The sequence below is a fragment of the Orbicella faveolata genome, unplaced genomic scaffold, assembly GCF_042242905.1.
Source record: "Orbicella faveolata isolate gen_17 unplaced genomic scaffold, um_ofav_v1 contig_14, whole genome shotgun sequence".
NCBI lineage: Eukaryota > Metazoa > Cnidaria > Anthozoa > Scleractinia > Merulinidae > Orbicella > Orbicella faveolata.
The window spans coordinates 6,499,765-6,514,925 of record NW_028301541.1 but is presented as its reverse complement, the minus strand read 5'-3'; the positions used below and the strand labels follow the sequence as shown (position 1 = coordinate 6,514,925).

The 15,161-nt window shown below is 40.0% G+C and overlaps 2 protein-coding genes across 2 annotated transcripts; one reads left to right on the top strand and one right to left on the bottom strand.

Moving 5' to 3' along the window:
* Nucleotides 1-1,340: 1,340 nt before the first annotated feature.
* LOC110068460 (ras-related protein Rab-32A-like) lies at nt 1,341-3,383 on the top strand. Its single transcript, XM_089286403.1, has one exon. It carries the CDS (start codon nt 1,645-1,647, stop codon nt 2,509-2,511), a length of 867 nt encoding a protein of 288 aa, XP_089142529.1. The 5' UTR covers nt 1,341-1,644; the 3' UTR covers nt 2,512-3,383.
* A 2,313-nt stretch (nt 3,384-5,696) lies between these two features.
* LOC110068628 (uncharacterized) lies at nt 5,697-13,420 on the bottom strand. Its single transcript, XM_020776035.2, has 3 exons — nt 13,014-13,420; nt 9,057-9,388; nt 5,697-7,720 (listed from the first exon to the last, which is right to left on the bottom strand). Exons 1-3 carry the CDS (start codon nt 13,262-13,264, stop codon nt 7,386-7,388), a joined length of 918 nt encoding a protein of 305 aa, XP_020631694.1. The 5' UTR covers nt 13,265-13,420; the 3' UTR covers nt 5,697-7,385.
* Nucleotides 13,421-15,161: the final 1,741 nt, after the last annotated feature.

Below are 15,161 nucleotides of genomic sequence, written 5' to 3'. Positions count from 1 at the left end.
ATCGGCAAAAAAATATGAATATTCAGCCTCGACCGGAAAAACAATATTCTTATATAAAAAAATAGTGTACATCCCTGGATGGGAGACAGAGGCAGTATTCACCGAACAGGCGGCAAAGCCTCGCTAAATGTTACAGTCGAACCCGCTCTCCACAGCCAAAGTAGGGTTGTAATATGACACCAATTTTATTAGGGAGGGGAGGGTAAAAAGTTTTCAGTTTTGAAAATATATATATATGAAACAGAAACAAAATGTTCAGGACAAAAGTGTCAACATCGCATGCAAAGCGGTAAGCACAGTGAGTTCACTGATCAGTTTGTAATTAATAAATTACACTGCATGTTTTCCCTTTCGTCAACAACCCGACGATGCACGGTACGGAACAGGTTTCAAGAACTTTTATTACTGTACGCCACTAGTACTATACGCCCGCTCAAAAAATGGGGTTTTGTATACTCTGTTCGTCAGTCGTTGTGAAGAAGTTATTTTGGCCGGTTTGAACACGCTTAATTTGTGTCTTTGGTGGCCGTTGACGTTGTGGAGTGGTGGCTGTTGTAGAGAGGTCAAAACAAGAGTGAATGTATGGTACAAAAAAAGTTGCTTATGTGGAGAGGTGTCCGTTAGTGCAGGTTCGAATTTACATAGTTACGACGGCTCGCACCTAATATTAAGCGGCATCTGAGGTGATACACGGGCTAACTCTACTATAGAACTAAATTCTCTAAATTCAGCGTTCTATCCCTCACTAAACTGCTTGACTATAACCCTACCCTAGTGTGCATATTTACTTGACTATACCATATTTGCTCGAATAAGCGCCTTTTGAAATCAGTTTTCGCGCCTCAAACCCGGCGCTCATGATTCGAGGGCGGCGCTTATTTGAGGGCGACGTTTATTTAAAATATGAACGCGACGAAGAAGTTTTTTCTTTTAAAATATTCAAAGGGTCATTTTCAGTCTTTGAGAAAATTTAGCAGTAACGGAACAGAAGCGTCTTTTTTATTGTCACCATTCATCCCTTCGCGCACTTTTCAATTGGTGTCTTAAGCTTCAGGCAACTTCGATTTCACGAGCATCGCTTTTGGTGAACATAAATTTCCAATGCTATGCCAGACTTGAGATTTGTATACGTAATTGATTTTTAGCTACACCGAATTTCTCGAATAAGCGCCGCATCCTGGCCGCGGCGCTTATTCGGGGCGGGCGCTAATTAACGTTTTTATCCCAAATGCGGCGCTTATCCGAGGGCGGCGCTTATTTGAGTAAATACACATTCTCAGCCAGTCACGAAAATGATCCGTAAACGCACTACAAAGGATACTTGGGTATAGTTAGAACAATAACAGTGAATGGATGATGCAATGACACAAGGTGACCCCATAATCAACAATTCCGCACGATATGTTTTAACTTGATTTGACGCACGTTCCACATTATTATTTGCGCTGTGACCGCAATGGTAAACATTCGAAAACAAGCCCAGTTGCAGCAATTATTGTGATATGTTGGGAAATAATGGTCGAGAAATGGCAAAATAATCAACAAAGCTCTTGATCTTTGCACCTTCGAAGATAAACAGTCAGCAAATTATATAAAAAAAAATTACAAATTATATAACTCGGATAATTTCAACGCAAGGTGAAAATGGATGTCCAAGGCACAATGGACTCAAACGATTGTAAAGACAGGAATGACAATGTACTCGAGGAGAAGGTCGCAGATCCAGCAGATTTAGAGGAAGGGAAAGAAATCTTGCGCAAAATTGAAATGACGGTGACAGACTCAACTGATTCCGAAGACGGGAGAGCTCTCAAGGAACAAGTCACCGTTTTGGAGATGAAAACATTCAAGAGATATTCCCATTCGTTGTCTCAGTATGACCGCTTGGAGGAGGCCACTGAAGAAGACCCCTTGAAAATCGTTTGTGTTGGAGACTGCACAGCAGGCGTGCTATCTAAGGGCATCTTCATCAAGGACTATCTTGGAATCAAGCCAGGATTTAGAGTCCACCCTTTTAATAGCATTGATTTCTACCTAAAAAGAGCAAATTGGCGACGTTATGGCAGCCTGAAAAATTACTATTCGGTAGTCCTTCAGCTCTGCGAAATATCAGACCTGGAGCGATTTTCAGCAATGACCAAGGTGTTCTTCCAGCACAGTCATGGGGCGGTGGTGTTCTGGGGACCGCGTCACCCTGCGTCACTCGCTGAAGCTGTGAAGTGGAGGACGAAGATAGCCCAAGAGGTTTGTTCTCCGATTCCTTGCGTTTTGGTGACGGAGAATGTTGTGGATTCCTGTGCGAATTCAGTGAAGTGGATCGGACACGGCGGAATATTTGAGAGCGAGTTAGCTCTGGATCAATTCTGTAAAGATAACGGGTTTGTGGGTCATTTTGAGATCACGTCACGCGACTGGGAATCCGGTGAGAGAAGTGTTTTCGGACAAGCAGTGAACTGCCTTCTAGACGAGATTTTGCAGGGCGATGAAAAAGAAGACAAAACCATGTTGTAACGAAATTTCACCGTAGGGAGGATCATTTGTATCAAGAATAATACAATTAACAATAAAACATAAAGCAACCCGCTATCTAACTTGTCTCTAAAGGAGCTCAGTCACGCTATCTTGAGTTATTTTGGCCATGTACAAAATTACCTTTAAAGTGAAGGAAACCTGAAAATCGCAGTTTACTAAGATAGAAAAACACCAAAGAGATAATAATAAACCATAAAGGAACAAGCATGGTTAAGGATGGAGAAGATTGACACGGATTACAAACGACAAACTTGAAAAATTTAGGCTAAACTTTTCAAGATGCTCAAACGGTGACGTAGCTCCTTTAAAACCCATCTAGGATGTGACAAAATAGCCTGTGTACAGCCGCCCATGACAAAACTAGGCCGAGTTGTTGCGAGTCTTAACGTGGGTTGCGAAAGATAGTTGCGATTTTTTATTTCAGTGCGTTTAATACGTAAGAAGACTATACACCATCTCAGGACTATCTTTGCATGTAGCTGGGATATCTCCACTAAACTCAGGTCAATATATTATTCTAGGATTACATTATGGAAATGAATCTCAGTGATTTCAATATTGTCATTTACATCAAACACAGACATTGTTTTCAGATCGATTGAGCTGCATTGGTATGGTAAATAGTGTGAAGTAGCTCTATAACTATTGTAAGTAGTGTGGAGTAGATGTTTCAGTTAGTATCGAAAACAATGTAAAGTAGCTTAATAAGTATTGCAAGTATAGTAAGTAGCTGTGTTGTATTCTAAGTTGTGCAAGTAGATGTATTGTACTGTTAGTTGCGTAAGTATCAGTATTGTAAGTAATGTGACTTGCTGTATTGTATTAAAAGAAATTTTTATTATAAAAAAAAATCGTGTCACCTCACCGCGTTACCTCACGTTAATTGATCACCTATGTCTTCATATCTTTCTCCGCATTTCAAATGTATGATCTTTCATATATTCATTTGTATTCTTCACCATCTAGGGGTATATTACGAACTTACAATGTGACAGCCCCCAGTTGGCTTGATAGCTCAGTTGGTAGAGCACCGCATCGGTATCGCAGAGGTCATGGGTTCGAATCCCGTTCAGGCCTGAATTTTGTTCAGGATTTAATTTCACAACCGCTCTAAACCAATAGATTTAATAAATCGTAAGCATAACTAATAAGTATAGGTAATCATACGGTTTCGAGTTCAATTTGGAATTAATTTGCACGAGTGAGTTTTTCAAAAAGCTCATTCGAGAAAATGTTTTTCAAAGTTTCCGCACAAAATTTTCGTCATCAATCTACGTGATATCATCGAGTAATTTTTTGATGTATAATATAAATCGTAAAATTAGCTTCTTGGGCGATCTGTTCCGCTCCTGCGTAGTCCTTGGCAGGAGTGAAAACTTTAAACAATGGGTACTTTAACCCTTTGACTGCCAAATTTTCACAAAAAAACGCCGTTTTTAACTGTTAAGTTTTTTGGCTGCCATGACGCTAAATGGACCTTAGTTTTGCTGAGAAAGATATTTTTTACCAAAACGAGAGATTTCTCCAAGATTAGGTACCAAAATGTACAATATTTTAATTTGGCGCGCGCGCATAAGCCAAAATTTAGGTATAATGGGCCATTTTACCACCAACGTTGTTTTTCAATTTCCTGTCAGAATGTTGTCGATATCTAAAACAGTCTGTTGTGCCGATAGATTTATCTTAGCTCTACTATCTGCTTACCAAGAATATCTAGTGACATGTAAATTGATGACGTCACATGTGGTACAAAGAGCACGCCCACCCAGGGCGTCTATATGCACCGCTGGCAGTCAAAGGGTCAAAAGCATGTCCAGATGAGCGGGTAGAAGAATAATTAACTGAATGCAGTTCGCTATGTTATCTACATATGCTAGGTTATTTCTGATCTTGTAGAGCATAGACAAAAAAAGCGTACCATAACTGGATGGTGGTTCCTGCCGGACATACGTAGGTTTAATGCTGCCTCGGCAGTCTATGCAAGTTTCATTGGACCAGGCTGAAAGAAATAATTCTGGAAATGTTTATTTAACAGTTCTGCTATGGCTGACGAGTCAGTCAGCTCCAGACCTCCTGAGTTCAAGGAGGCAATACCAGTGATTTTTTTTTTCTGTACGTGCGTGTTTCATGAAGGACCAGAAGCGTTTACCGCCATCTGGTTCCTCAAATATATTAGACATATTATTCACGTAGTCTCAATAAGCCTGTCCGATTCTTTTTTGAACTTCTCTTTTCAGCAATTTATTGTGTTTAGTGTCTCTAGAGTTGGGTGTTTTTAATTTTAAAGCACTTATCTCTCTTTCTGATCAAACGCTTGAGATCAGCATTTATCCGGAGCAAATAATTTTTATCCCTTGCGGACTTGACTGGAACAAAGTTGCCCAATCCTTCTTTCAGGTAGTGAAGGAGGTTTGGAGGAGGTTTGGATACCTGGTCTTAATTAGCATAGATTTTGACGATTTTACTTCTCCGTTTACTCCTTAGTTTTTGTCTCGATTGAGAAGATATATCAAACACTCGAGGCAGTGTTTCATCGGCTATCCAAACACCTCGAATTTGGTCAAAAATGGTCCGCTCCGCGCCGCATTTTCAACTCTCTTCTCGGTGTTTGGATATCCCGATGTAACACTGTCTCTCGTGTTTGATATATTACATCTAGGATGTAAGCTCTAAAGTTGCCCCAGTCTGCTTTGTTAAACAATGATATCCTTCTGGGCTTTTGCATTTTGCTTGTTGGTAATAGACGATAAATTCTCTTCAACAACTGACCACTGCTTCGAGATCTGCTAGGCCTGGAATTACTTGGGTAGATTGAATAAGTGATGAATTGTTGGTAGCAAGCAAGTCTAAAATGTTATTATGTCTTGTAGGTTTATCTACAATCTGCGTAAGACCATTGTCACACTGGATAGCTAAGAACTGTTCATGGAGGTTGGGACATTGGCAGTTAGGTTTGGTGTTATTTTCTAGCCAGTCAAAACCTGGAAGGTTTAAATCTCCAGCCAACCAAATAATAAAATAATAATAATAATAAAATAATAATAATAATAATAATAATAATAATAAGATTTATATAGCGCCAGTATCCTAATGTTCAAAGGCGCTTTACAATATCAGAGGAAAATCTAAGAAAATATCTAAAAATTTAAAACATTAGTCTAAAATGAATTGCAAAAGGGCTTCTTTATTACTTATTTTATTATTATTTTTTTAAAAATACAGCAATTTTTATTACAGATCTTATTTAGAGAATAGTTTTCTTCCTTCAAATGTGCAAAATGCAATGCCAACTCTTGCTAAACCTATACATACAAACTTATATACATACAACCTTTATTTAAGCACGACAAAGCTTTCAGCAGGTTGTGGGGTCGTGTACTTACCAATTTTAAACAACAAAACAATTACAATTAAAAACAGGTGTGCAACCAGGGTTAAACATATTGAAAACAATAACTATTAAAACATTCTCTGGCTGAAAAATTTTAAGTTAAAATAAACAGATTTCCCTACCCTTTCATATAGCTAAACTTGTGAAATCCCTACGCTTTTAAATACCTGAAGCCTAAAAAAGGACTACCCCTTTTGGGTGAAGCTTTCCCGTATAGGCAATTATAGGGAGTACCCCCCCTCCCACCCCCATTCGTCAAAGGCTGTGGGTTGGCAGCCAAGAGCTTATTTTACCTTAAATTTTTCAGCCAGAGAACGTTTTAATTGTTTTTAAACGATTACAGTTCAATATAATTAATAAAAATAAAAAGGAAAGATCTACATTAAATTTTAAGTCTTACAACATTTGCCGAGGTTAAAAATATATGAAATTCCTTAATCTGTACTATTGGTTGTTTGCCGAGCTAACACGTTAAAATTAAAGTCCTTCAAACTGTGACACTTTCCTATGTTTTTCACAAAAGACTTGATGTGTATACAGTCAAAGACTGATCCATCTGAACATCCAAACACATTCCAGAGCCGGAGGGAGGGGGGGGGGGGGGGGGGAGGAGGAGGGTACTGAACAAAGTTCTTTACAGGGAGGCTTTGCCCAGAGGTCCAACCCTTTACCCTTTTGTATACCATTTTGACAGAAAAGGTGCCCTTTCGTATACTTTTAATCGAAAAATGGAAGGCCTTTCACATACTTTCTTAACTGGCACATATTATGAATAAATCACCAAAAAAGGATTAGGGAAGTCTTCTTGTCATTTTCATGTACTCACAGTGACATTAAGGTGCATCTGTTAGAAATGTTTCAATTAAAGACCATTTAAAATAACTTAAAATGACAGATTTCCCTACCCTTTCACATACCTCAACTTGTGAAATCCCTACCATTTTATGTACCTGAAGCCTAAAAAAGGTACCCTTTTGGGTGGAGCCTCCTGGTATAGGCAATTATAGGGAGTAACCCCTCGGGTTCCAGAGGACAGTCCCTCTATAGGCAATAGAATTTTGCATGTATTTTGAAACAAACTCAGTGCTACAAGTCCATGCTTCATTCTCAAAGCACATCTACTGTTGCAGTTCATCAATGGTTTAACTAGAGCATTCTTTATAAAGACAGACAAGTGATTTTTCCACATGTTTGTCTACAATAAGGTTGTGATCAAGAAAAGACACAAGGCAAAAAAGGAATCTGATTTGAGAATTTACAGGTGTTGAATATTCAATAGGAACAGTCCACCATCATTTAAATGATAAAACTGTTTGTTTTTATCTCTTATGCTGATCGCAACCGAAATGAAATGTTTTATGACAGCTTTTTATGAAATGGAACATCGAACACTCAGTCAGTGATTACTCTATCCATAGATTTGATTATTTTGTCCATAAATGAAACCAGATACAAAGTGAATCTAATATTCAATATGAAATACTTCCAGCTCATCTATTTTAAAAGGCAACCCACTGGTTAAAATACTCTTTTTAGGATGTTTAGGAGACTGAAAGCCATAACCTAAACTAAGCTTGCATGCTAAGGTATCAGACCCAAACCTTTCTGTGTCCTGTAGCACCTCAAGATCACAGCCTTTTGGGGAACCAAAGCTTGGCCCTCTATCAGAGCGACAAATGATTCCACCATAAGCACCCAGTTTAGGAGTTATCTTCATCATCCGTTCATTTCCAGAAATTTTAAACAGTATGAAAAGAAAAGATTGACTATCTGGTATAGGGTAGGGTCTGGTTGAGTCTAGAATGTAAACAGGAACACAAAAGAATGAAAAGATTTGATTTCTTAACAGTCTAGAACAGAACTAAGAGCTAAGTCTATAACTAAGGTCTTAGTTTTTCAGAGGGGTTTTTAGGTGTTAGTGTTTGAGATTTAGGGAGGCTCTTAGGTCTTAGTTTCTGAGATTTGGAGAGGATCTTAGGTCTTAGTTTCTGAGATTCACATGGTCTCAGGTCTTAGTTTTTGAGATTCAGAGGGGGTCTTAGGTCTTAGTTTTGAGATTCAGAGGGGGTCTTAGGTCTTGGCTTTTGCAATTCAGAGGGGGTCTTAGGTCTTAGTTCTTGAGGGATTCAGAGAGGGTCTTAGGTCTTAAATTTTGAGATTCAGAGGGGGTCTTAGGTCATAGTTTTTGAGATTCAAAGGGGGTCTTAGGTCTTAGCTTCTGAGATTCGGAGGGGGTCTTATGTCTTAGTTTCTGAGATTCAGATGGTCTCACGCCTTAGTTATTGAGATTCAGAGGGGGTCTTAGGCCATAGTTTTTGAGATTCGGAGGGGGTCTTATGTCTTAGTTTCCGAGATTCACGTGGTCTCAGGTCTTAGTTTTTGAGATTCAGAGGGGGTCTTAGGTCTTAGTTTTTGAGATTCAGAGGGGGTCTTAGGTCTTAGTTTCTGAGATTCAGATGGACTCATGTCTTAGTTTTTGAGATTCGGAGGGAGTCATAGGTCACAGTTTTTGAGATTCAGAGGGGGTCTTAGGTCTTAGTTTTTGAGATTCAGAGGGGGTCTTAGGTCTTAGTTTTTGAGATTCGGAGGGGGTCTTAGGTCTTAGTTTCTGAGATTCAGATGGACTCATGTCTTTGTTTTTGAGATTCGGAGGGAGTCATAGGTCACAGTTTTTGAGATTCAGAGGGGGTCTTAGGTCTTAGTTTTTGAGATTCAGAGGGGGTCTTAGGTCTTAGTTTTTGAGATTCAGAGGGGGTCTTAGGTCTTAGTTTCTGAGATTCAGATGGACTCATGTCTTAGTTTTTGAGATTCGGAGGGAGTCATAGGTCACAGTTTTTGAGATTCAGAGGGGGTCTTAGGTCTTAGTTTTTGAGATTTGGAGGGGTCTTAGGTCTAAGGTTTTGAGATTTGGGAGGGGTCTTAGGTCTTAGGTTTTTGAGACACCCTCTTTATGTTGTCACAGTCATTGTATTTTAACATACAGGTTATCCCAGAGCACGAGTATTTTCTGAACTGCTGAAATACTCTTTAAAACTAACTGCATTCAGTTATCACTGTCTTGCAACTCAGTACTGATGTAAACATGGTAAAAGGACTAAGCTAAACGTTAAATTCAAACACACATATCATATACCTCCTTGCCATGATTTTGAGGTATAACCACCAAGGATGAATTCTCCATGTTTTATCAGCACAACAGTAGGACCTTTGTTATCACAGCAACGATGAAAGTCTGCTGGTCTTTTACCATCATCAGAAGCTCGGAACAACAGTGAACAGCTTGCACCATGTGGTAACCAGGACAGTTTGTCCTTTAATATCACAGAAGATGGAAAAATTTCCTCCTCCAGTTGATCTACTATTCCTTGGATCTGATAAAACTTTGCCTCTGTAAGAAGCTGCCTTCGAGTTATTTTGTCATCTGGATAAAGGAGTTCATTATTGCGGAGGTAGTTCAAGATGTACCTTCAAAGGAAAAAGGGAGAAAATGACGAAAAAATATGTACACGCACCTGACAACGTGCAACCCAAGCTTTCTAATTTTGGCGCAGAGTAAATGGATATACAGTCAAACCTCCAAGTACGACCACCTCTCCTCAGCGACCATTTTTCCAAAATACCAAAAGTTTCCCAATCAAATCACTATATTTGGAACCTTCCGTAAGCGACCACCTCTCATAAGTGACTGTGACCACTTTTAGAGCTTAAAAGTTTAAAATTTTCTTTTGTTTTTAACCTCCTGTAAGTGACCGCTTGACAGATAATAGAGCGTAAATAAGATGATAAGGTGTTGTAACATTATTGCATTACTGGATAGAACAGTGAAACCTGTATTACATGGACCCCATATTAATCGGACACCCCCTATTAAGTGGACACCAGTTTGAGTCCCTAAATTTTCTTCCCACATTTAAAAATAAAAATAACCCTGCATTCAGCGGACACCTCTGTTAAGCGGATGCGGACACCAATATTGTGACAAAAACCTGCAATAAGCAGACACTTTACTTCTAAAAGCTCAGCTCAGACTCCTTTCAGATCCTTCAACATTGTTCAGAAAAATACGTAGATTAATTCAGATTGACACTTTGGCTGACTGGACATTGTGCTATGAGCAGTCTTTGATCTTACACTGAGTTACAAAAGGTTTAATAAAGAGTGGATGCCCTATATTAAGCGGACACTAGTGAGTGTCCCAAGGGTGTCCGCTTAATACAGGTTTCACTGTACAAGAGAGGGAAATTTCTCAACGTTTTCCTTGAAATTGACTTTTCCCATGAATAAAACAATTAAAACATGGCGTAAGTCTCTGATGTTACCATATGCTAGTGAGGCAACATTTTGACCTAATATGGTCTAAGCTCTCATAAGTGACCACTTCCCGCACATGACCACCTTGGCTTGACATTTTTGGTGGTTCCTTACGGGAGGTTTCACTGTAGTTATCTCTGGCCATTTTCTTTATTTTCCTTTCTTCAACTAACTTTATATAAGAAACTTGTTTAGGACCCTCAATATGCAATGTCAAGCAACACGACCCTTAAAACCAGCGACATGAGAATTTCTAATCAGTGACAAGTGAATCGAATGCACCCGTCCGCTAAAACTTGACAGCAACACAAGAAGCAAGTTAGAAACGACAGCGACATGGTCCCTTTTGGACTTTTTGCCTATTTAGAAATTACATTCTCTTCTAAGTCTGTAAATTTCAGAAAACGAGTGCTTTTCCATGTGAATAAACTCTAAAAAAATCCACCTTGTAGCAACAGCGACATATGACTTAATGTAGAAAAATGACAGTGACATTTGCTTCCGCTGGTTAGGCGACATCGGTATACAAAAGGATGAAACATGACGACACAACTACCCCCCTTGGAAGGCCTCTTCTATGCCGTTCTCCATGTAGCATGACGACAGCCCTCCCCAACCCATGCCAATGATGAATACTACATGTATGAAGTCAGGCAATCAGTATAGCATGTATATACAGAATGGTTGATAAATTTGCACCAATATCGACTCGAGGCCTTAATAACTCTTGCTGATAAAATGAAAGGTAAAGAAATAATTAAAAGTACCCCAAATTGCAGGTCCTTTGAAGCCTCAAAGCAACGGTGCATTTATACAAGGATTTTTAAAATCTGATAATTATCTCGTGACGTAGGCACTATATAAATTGCCTCTTACTGACCAAGTTCGAGGGCTGTGCTGAAGGTAGGGACCGATTTTTTCCCCCATTGATTTATGGCCCAAGTGCAAAGTGCGTGGGCCATAAATTGAAAGGGGAAAATGAGGATCTGTAACTTCCAAGAGGGTCCACAATAGGGTTCTCAGATCCCGCTTTGCTACCTGTTGTTTCCTGTTAATCCCGCCATCCCACCCTTTTTTGACTGGAAATCCCGATCCCGCCTACTTTCAAAGACGTTTCTGCATTAATTATTAATTTATTAAATTAATAATTAGTTTAATTACTAACACAGAAACTTTTTAAAAATAGATATCATATGAAAGATCACCAAAGAATTCAATGGGTAGCAGATAAGTAAGCACAAATGATTATAACGTTTCTTTCCATAAACGGTTTACTGTTTTGTTTTCTTTTGTCCATGTATAAGGGAAAGAAATGGCCTGTATACACACTCGACGGTTCTTTCAAAGCTTTCAGCATCTTCACTTTCCTTGAAATCTGGGCTCTGAACCTTTCTTTCTGAATGAAGGCATTCCTGCTCGCGCATCCTTTTCGTAATATATGGCGCATCGTATGGTAACTATCACCGCCATCCGGTGTGGCTATCCAGGCCAAAACAAACCAAGTGCTCTGGAAAAGGTCGAAAGACTAGAAAAACTAGAAATGATCGGGGCCAAGATTTCAGACGGAAGCATCGAAAAAGTTGGAAATGGACAGATGTCATTGATGTCAGAGGTCAACACAAATGATTGCAATCAGTAGGAATAGGACTCAAAGACCTCATACAGTCTCATGATGGTAACGTAGTCAAGCAATAATGGATACGTTTGACAGAACCTGACAGGGTACAGATCTGTTGCTATTCATTACTTGAAACCTGACACAGCTATAACGCACATTTAAGGTTCGTTTCTGCCAGCCTGTCATTCTTGCACAGGTCAATAACAATTTATGAGGTCACGTAAGAATTGAAATCTCGTATCCCGCTCTGTTCCCCTTGGAAATCCCACATCCCAACCCTATAAAAACACGAAATCCGGCTCCCGCTAGTAATTGTAATTCCTGCTTCCGCCCCTGTTTTCAGCTCAAATCCCAAATATCACGGCGAAAAAAAGCCAAATCCCGCATCCCGCCAAACCTATTGGGGACCCTCTTCCAACTTACACACTGAGAAGACAAGGTTAGTGACATATTTGTTATATCTCTACTGTGTGTGTCTGCCGGGTTCAGGGACGATTTCTATTCATGCAGAACGGCTTCAAATTTCTGATGCACATCAAAAATTTATTAATACACAATTTTAGACAATTTTGCTACCAAAGTTAAGAACACTTGGCTATAAATCACGAAACATTTCAGCAGCAAAAAACAGCTTTAAATTTTAGCGGGTCGTACAATAGAATACGGCCTGCTAAATTGCCCAATCACAGCGCGTACCAGCTCAGAGATATAATAGGCCCTTTGCAGCTGGGGTCACGTGACCAAATTTTTCCTAAAAAATTTTTGTATTATGGGCTATGACTAAAAGAATGCCAGAAATGGAAAGAGCGCATCGAAAATACCAAAATGGCCAAGTTTGAGGCCCCGGGAAAAAACGAGTAAGTTTATACCATAGTTTGAATTTTCGGAAAATTTAGAGGATTCGTATGGAAAATGTTGCTGGAGAGCAAGGTCTTGCTCTCCAGCAACATTTTTCCATACAAATCTTCTTATTCTTTCAAAAATTCAGACCATCATAAAATCTCATTCTCTGATGATGGGGGCCTCAAACTTGGCCATTTTGATATTTTCGACATGCTTTTTCCATTTCTGGCATTCGTTAAGTTATAGCCCATCATTTTAAGAAAAATAGGTCACGTGATGGCTTAGCTGCAAAGGGCCTATACAAAGAAGCTTACATACCGGAAAAGTTCAGCATCACGGTCAATAAAATATGCTCCATCGTCTTCGTCCGCTTTTAACTCAAACCTTCCAGAAAACATCGCACACAGCATGGAATCCGGATCCTTTCTCAGAGTGTCCAGTGTTGTTTTATAAATTTTACCACCAACGTTCAACTTGATCGTGCTAGCGAAGTGGACTTCATTCAAGGTTTTTGTTATCTCATCGATGGCTGATTTTTCACGTTCAACATTGTCAAGGTCTTGCTCCATTCGCGTATTACGTCTCGACTGCTCTAGGGTTTTCACACAAAATCAATTGAGCATCGAAAGTTTTCCAACAAGCCAAATAATCGCCACCAAATTTACTTCCGCCATATCTTTCGATTCTAAGCGAAGAGGAGCCTCGTTCTGAACTAACCAGCGGCAAAGAAGTAAGGAGGTTGTGTAACACTCCTGTACTGGATTCTGCTATAACGTATTTTTGTTGATGGTCTTATCGATAATGATGAAAAAGTAGCTTCTTCTAAAAGAACATACCGGTTGGAAGACTAGAGTGCAAAAACGCACACCCTATTTAATTCAGCTACGATGGCCGAGGACCAAGAGTTTATATGATAAAACTATCTTATCTTACCTTTTGGGGCCGCACACACCTATATACACCCGACTATATAGGACATATAAGGGAGTACGGGCGAATGACCGACCAAATGACTCGATTTTAACAGACGGTCAATGATCGGGCATACTCACACCAGACAACCTCACACTGAACCTCATGGGCGGAATTGACGGGGAAAAAAACAGCAAACGCGACGAAATTGTCTCTCGATCGGGCTAAGCCTTGCGTATGTTCAATACATACTCTTCTGCGACAGACGCAAATGTAATGGATAAAGAACGGATCGGAGAAGTATTTGTGAAGAAGAGTTGTTTTAAAAGGCTCTCAGTACGTCGTGGAAAGTTGAACCCAATTAGAGAATCAATGGCTTACCAAAGACGAGGGAAAAAAAGTTGTTGTGGAGGTTGGGGGATTTTTAACAGAATCGATGGCTAAAATAACGTTTCAGGACCTTTCAGAGTTACCTTACTTTATCGGGGTTACAATACTTACCCAGTTGGAGAGATCGACGTTGAATGTGACCAACCATAGCCTGGGACAGTATCCAACGTCGTCCCAAAACCATCTATGGTCAATACTCAATACAGATACCTTAACATGAGCTGATACCAATACCTTAGCTCACATGAGTTAAGTAAGCACTCGATCTTAGCTCGCATGAATGCATTACTTTGCTCGTTACCCATGCGTACCGCATACATTTGCAGTGCGTCCGGCAGTGCGTCCTATATTTTTTTTACCCCCTTCATTCTTAGTCCTATTACTGGCATGGGCAGACACCCAACCTTGTCCTGCACTCAGCCTTGGCCCCACCCATCTTTGGGTAACAACTAACCCTTAAGTTTCCTTAAGTTTCCATCCCCCGCGCAGGTGTCCATTCGTTACATCGTGCGTTCCCTCGGGCTTTACGTTGTGTGTTCCCCTGAGCGTTTCCCGTATGTTATCTCGAAACGTTATTGGCTAAAACTCAGTCTAACCTAGGCCCACATCTAACCCTGCTCTTACACTCGGCACAGCGCGTTCCACCGGGGGCTACTACGGGGTCCCTTCAGTATTCCCCGTTCGCTCCCTGTGAGTCCCCCCATACGTTTGCTCGTCCATTACAGCGTGCGTTTCCTCGAGCGTCACAGTGCTTCCTCATGTTAAGAGAGTTTTCAAAAGAACGAACTTAACGGCAAACGGCAAAAACAGAAAAACAATCGCCAATTCACGGCAAATATAAGTGCTCTTTCCTCAGTATACAAACAGCTAAAAAAATAGGGCAAAAGTTTAATGTTTGCCGCTCGCCATAAATGTAATTCTTAACCGCTCTAACCACGCGTTTCTCTCTAACCCGTTGTTACACTGTGTTATATGGCGTTGAAAAAGGGCTTATTGAACAACCAGGAAACTTCTCTATCCAGTGAAAGTAGTATAGGACGCTTATATGACCGGTAACCAATCAGGAGCCGAGAAAGACAATAGGCTATTGTTTGGAGAACAATGGACGCTATTGTTTTCCAAATCCAAAATGGCGCTATATATTTTCAGCCAATCAAGAGCCGA